The sequence below is a fragment of the Vigna angularis genome, chromosome 3, assembly GCF_016808095.1.
Source record: "Vigna angularis cultivar LongXiaoDou No.4 chromosome 3, ASM1680809v1, whole genome shotgun sequence".
Classification (NCBI taxonomy): Eukaryota; Viridiplantae; Streptophyta; class Magnoliopsida; order Fabales; family Fabaceae; genus Vigna; species Vigna angularis.
Window position 1 is genome coordinate 8,500,087 of NC_068972.1, and position 6,000 is coordinate 8,506,086.

At 36.4% G+C, this 6,000-nt stretch overlaps 1 protein-coding gene across 1 annotated transcript; it reads right to left on the reverse strand.

The window, feature by feature from the left end:
• Window positions 1–151: 151 nt before the first annotated feature.
• Window positions 152–5,451, reverse strand: LOC108326623 (dihydrolipoyllysine-residue acetyltransferase component 5 of pyruvate dehydrogenase complex, chloroplastic). Its single transcript, XM_017560224.2, has 7 exons — window positions 4,666–5,451; window positions 3,943–4,215; window positions 2,925–3,116; window positions 2,740–2,827; window positions 779–849; window positions 581–664; window positions 152–468 (listed from the first exon to the last, which is right to left on the reverse strand). The coding sequence occupies exons 1-7, from the start codon at window positions 5,233–5,235 to the stop codon at window positions 364–366; spliced, it is 1,383 nt and encodes a 460-aa protein (XP_017415713.1). The 5' UTR covers window positions 5,236–5,451; the 3' UTR covers window positions 152–363.
• Window positions 5,452–6,000: the final 549 nt, after the last annotated feature.

A 6,000-nucleotide genomic window follows, 5' to 3' on the forward strand; every position in this document is an offset into this window, starting at 1 on the left:
TTGTTAGTGGAATAAAATTTATGTAAACAAACTTTTACCCTCGATCACTTTTCAAGATTTGGAATCCAAAATAAGTTGTATGCTTACATAAAATTATGTGCATTATTAGATAATAATGAACATCCCAAATAAACAAAAAAAAAGGCAGCACTAAAGAAAAATTGTAAATGAGATTTTCGACTAAAAATATGTTGTAAGAAACCACAGCTCAACTTTTCTATTCAAAACTCTTGGCAAAATCCCGAGTGAATAGTAATTGACTCCTCAATTTCTGCTTGTCAACAAAGAATAACCCCCACAAACCTGATGAGAGGAATCACACCCAGAAAAGGAATGATCTTTCACTTTGTTAGGAAAATGAGACTAAAAAGTAAGATCTTTGGGGTCCTCAATAATCAATGAGAGTGTTTGCAAGAACGAAGCCAAATCAGCGCCATAGATGACTCGGTGATCAGCTGTGACATTGACCTGCAAATTTACACTTGTTCAATTATAGGAAACAAGTCTGGAACTGGATTTATGTTTTTCTAACAATAGCTAAGTCATAGTCCTATGTATGCAAATGTCAGGACTCTCGTACCTGCATTTGGTTCTTCATGCCAATGCGACCATCCTTGGTAGCCACAACAGTTGGCTGTGATGCTCCAACTGCCATTATTGCTCCCTACACAAATAAATCCAAAGAATTATAATTTTCGTGTTGCCCATCACTAATCGAATTGGAACATTTAGTCAATCTCTTGCAATTGCAATATTTGACCACAAGTAAAGCACTCACAGTTCCAGGTGGCAGAATAGCATCAAATCGATCAACACCAAACATTCCCAGATTGGAAAGAGTGAAAGTACCTGTAAAAAATAATAAAAACAATCAGTGAGGATGGGAAAATATCCAAATCAGAGTTCTTAATTTGATCCAATTGGATGTCAATGTTCAACCATTACAAAGGGCATTAATTCTTCAGGTAAATATCATAGATCTGTATCTTGCTTCCTCAAGAGATGCCCATAACAAGAACAAGAAAAAGCATATATATCAGGCAGAACTGAAGTAGTCCACACTAATAAGGCCACTAAGACACCAATAGTACCTTGAAGTTCAGTGGTTCCATTAAATTGGCAAGAATGTCAAAGAATGATATGGCCTTTAAAAATTTTGTAGCAACAAAAGTAGCAGTCAGAAATCCAATTTTAAATGATTGGCTATAAACCTTATTATTAAACTGGCTTTCAAATTCTAAAAGCTGATAAAATGTATAATATTCAATTACAGTAGATGTCTCCTAAGGGGGGGGGGGGGGGGGGGGGGGGGGGAAATTGTATCAATGCCTTATACTCGAGTAAAGTCAGAACTGAGATTTTAAGATTGGTGAGAAAAACAGAGTTTAATATACCACAAGTAGTGCAATTTAGGTATCTCGAACCCATCTTGGTACTTATGAGAACAAACATGAGTGAAGTAAGGAAAACAGTACTATGATGGATGAGGTAGACATACAAGAAACTTACACTTGGACAAGGATATGACCAAAACTCATCTAAGTGACTTGGGCATGTAAAAAGAATATCAATGGAGACTCTAATAAATAGCAGAGTGGATCAAATCAAAGATAGAAAAAGTAAAATTGGTAGGTAAAAGAATAAGAAAACAATAGGAAAAACCATCAAGACCTTGTGCTGAACTGTTTTACCAAAATTGTGAACTTTACAAGAGTCAGATCGCCTCAACTATATCATCAAATTTGACCAAACTTAGTGGGATAGGCCTTTGGTTGACGTTATTTGTTTTTAAATTGTAAGCTTCTCCGACTAGTTATTTATTTCACCCCTGTTGAATAACGATGACCACAGCATCACTAAACTTTACAGTCTCTCTTCATTGAACTTTTCGCATCCTTAGTCTTATGCTAACTTAAGCCCACGTTGCCAGGTAATAGAACCTACATCCTCTGCTCTGTTCCCAAAAATAATTCCAAGTCATATTTGTAAATCCTCATGCTTAAGGATTCATTTTTCTTTCTTAGTCTTTCAAGCCCAACTTATTCTTTCAACCTCAAGCACTCATTGCAATTGTAAACCTAGAAGAATACAACCATGGAACATCAGAACCCTGCAGAAAACTGATCTGTACAGATTTTCCGGTATCATAATTCATACCTCACTTCAACTTACACTAAAAGAAAATAGATAAACATCCATATACAATCTCCAGCTTTGTCAGTGATTGCCCATAAAACAAGATTTTTCTTTGGTAAATAGTTATAAACTGCAAATGTTCCACAAGTTATACTTTTTTGCCTATATGATACATTCATTCCATGCCTAAAACCAACTGTTCAAATATATAGCCTATGTAGATGTATAATGTCTGGGTCATATATTCATTGATTTCACAGTTGCAATCCAAACAAATAACAAGACTATGTAGATGATAATCCATCAATGCATCCCAATCCAACTTTCATACTGATATTAACTTTAGACACGTCTGCCCAGATCACACACTAATCATGAACTTCAACTCCGATATTGTCATTCATATTTTGAAACTATGAGCTATTCTTCTTTTCATTCAAAGATATCTCCTATGTATGTAGTGATAGACTTCAATTCTAATGAAATTAATAAGAACTCAACTATCAAAATTTCTAGACCCTACTTACAATTTTCAAGGATTCAATAATAAATTTGAAAATTTGCTATGATGCAGAACAAAACCAATAAAATACATGTAAGTACCAGTGTTGTACTCATGAGGTTGCAGCTGCTTGGACCTGGCCTTATCAACCAACTCCTTCCACTTTCTTGACAATGAATAGACATCAACCTACAACATACATTAAATATACCTTTTCACAATTAAGAACCATCTTATATTAGAGGAGAGTGGATTAGAAGCCGATCAAATTAGAGTATAAAAAAACCTTATCAGCATTCTGAAGCACTGGTGTAATCAATCCACCATCTGTAGCCACAGCGACTGCAACATTGATGCTGCTATTATATGTAAAGCTATTACCATCTCTACAACTAGAGTTGATAACAGGGTGTTTGACCAGTGCAAGCGCAGTAGCCTTGGCAAGCAATGCTGTCATAGTAACTCCCTTTGACTTGATCTGAATTTTTTAAAAATAGAATCAATCAATTTGGGTATGAATCCAGAACTCCAGGGTACTAGGTATAAATAATTTAAAAAGGTGAAGATATCAAACTATCAACTGCCAGTAGCATGCTCAAATAACAAGGAACAACTTCACAAAGAACGTAACATCATACATGGCTAGTACTTTTACACTTGACCACTTTTGGTAATAATTTTCTTTCCAGCTTTTTATACTCCTTTTTGTGTTATGTGAAGATCCTATAGTAAAAAATGGGAACAGTCCTTACAATTGACTCTGTCAATTACTAAACCCCCATTCATTACAAGGTGTAAGAAGATTATGCTATTAAAGATACTATTGACTACTCAAATTGGATAAAGTGCCCGTTACATATTAAACAAAGGTCACAGGAACCCGTGTGATATTTATCTAGCATCAATCATAATCACAACCATATCTAATGACTTAGTGGTAGAACATTCATATTTAGTACCACATACAAACTACAAAGTATGTGAATTCCCCCTTTTTCACCCTTTTATGGTTGAGTGTTAATCTCTAAAAGCACCAAGCTTTCAACAAAATGCAGAACCAACAGAGTTTGAAAACAATTAGAACACTCCAAACAGTAAAAAAACCAAGCACAAAAGATTTGTAATAATAGTATAATCTCTTCCCTACACAGTATTGCAACATCAAACTCACAAGAGACCACAACAAACATTGAAAAGAAAACCAACATGGTATATCAATGTGATTTAAACAACTAGAATAGAATTCAATGCAACCACACTTAACGCATTGCACATCCGAATTTGATTGCACATTCAAAGCTCACCTTCTTGTACAAGGCATCAAGTGCATCCGTGGTGATAGTGTAACCAACCCTGAAAGTGGGAACTGCCAAACTCTCCACCATGTTTCTACTCACAGCACTCTGCATTGTAGTGAAAGGCACCACGGACCCCAACTGCACCCCGGCAGGTGTTGCACTCTTCCCTGGTGCTGGTGATTCTACGGCTGCGACATTCCCAGAAGCTGCAAATGCCTCAACATCTTTAGCAACAATCCTCCCCATCGGTCCAGTTCCCACTATCCTCCCCAACTCCACCTGTTGGAAAACATGTCAAGAGCCCAAACGAACAGAGAAAATGATGTACTGGACAAAATGCAACCAAGACCTTAGTAGATTAAACTTCTTATTAAATACTCATAAGAGAAAAAATAAAAAGGTAAAATAAATTAAAATTCTCTCCTCAGTTAAAATCAATTAAACATCTCTTATAACTTCTTTCTCGAGTTAAAATTCAACTCATAAGAAAACATAATCATAAAATAAACAAACATCTCTTGTATCTTAAAACCTACACATGCATTTCAATTTTTATAGAAACTAGTCTACCTTCTCTAAATGTCTCCAACTGGCAAATGTAGAGCAGCACAAGTTAATTTTAGCTTACAGAACAAGTTTGACTCTTTTTTGTGTATTATTTTCTTCTTATATAGAAATTTAGGTAACAATCTAACTATTTCACAACCGTCTAACCAGCTATAAAATCACCTTCAAATCCTTGGCGAGCTTCTTCGCATAAGGTGACGCAACAATTCGCTTCCCTCCCTCCGAAGCAGGATGACTGGACACTACGACCGGAGCCGGAACCGCAGCTGCGACGGGCGCCGCAACCTTCTCCGGTTGAGACTCCACTGGCGGTGAAGGTGCAGGTGCAGATGCAGGTGCGGGCGCGGAAGAGGAAGAGGATGCTTTGGACTTGGCTTGAGGAATCTCGTCCTCGGTTTCAGCAAGGAATGCGATGGGGGATCCGACGGCAGCGACGCCACCTTCCTCGACTACGATGGCGGCGAGGTATCCGTCGTAGAAGGTCTCGACGTCCATATCGGCCTTGTCAGACTCAACGACAACGACGCTGTCGCCCTTGGAGAGCTTGTCGCCCTCGGATTTGGTCCAGGAGACGATTTTACCCTCCGTCATAGTCGAGCTGAGTGCCGGCATGAAAATCTCCCGGATCTTGGCCCGAACGACTAGGGGAGACGTCGTTTTGCGGTGAGTAACGGCAGGGCGGCGAAGTGAGGAGGAGGAGGGGACGAAGGAAGTGTGGAGAAGGTGAGCCATGGCTGAATGAATGAAAGAATGAAAATGGGTCTGGATTGGATTGATGATAAACAAAATGAAGAAATGTGTTAGTTGTTCAGTGTTAAGTAGAAAGGGTTTTCCTCGAATTCATCGAAAGGAGACGGAGCTTCCAAGTTCCAACTCTAACCAAACCAAACCCAACCAACCACCGTACCACCCCTTCAGATGTTATGTGTTAGTGTTAGTAACGTTGTTTTAAGTGTTGGTTCATCTATGTTTGCAGTTTAGTACAAAAGTCATGATAAAAAAATATAACAAAAATTGCAATTAGTAAAAAATCAGGTCAAGTAATCAAAACTTAGGAAAACAAAAAAGTTATTTATTTCTATGAAAAAACCTTTCGCTATTTCAAATATTAAACTAAGGAATGCATTTAATAAACTACAATTTAAAACATTATACTAGGAATATATAATTATCAACCAGCCACAACTTCAAATTTTTAAAAAATAATAATCTTAAATTTAAAATTCTAAAAAGTCACGAGTAGCATTACTTAGTTAATAAATCACTATTGTGTTACACAATATAATTAATTGAACACATAAAATATACTATATTAACTATTTATAAATAATAAATAGAAGGGAGTAATCACTTATTTATAAGTACATATAAATTATTAGGATAAAGTGTGACAATATGAATAACTGTACCACATTTAATAAAAAAATATAAATATTAATTAATATAATAATTGATGTTAAATTTTAACATGATAAATTCTAGCATAGTATGAGAATG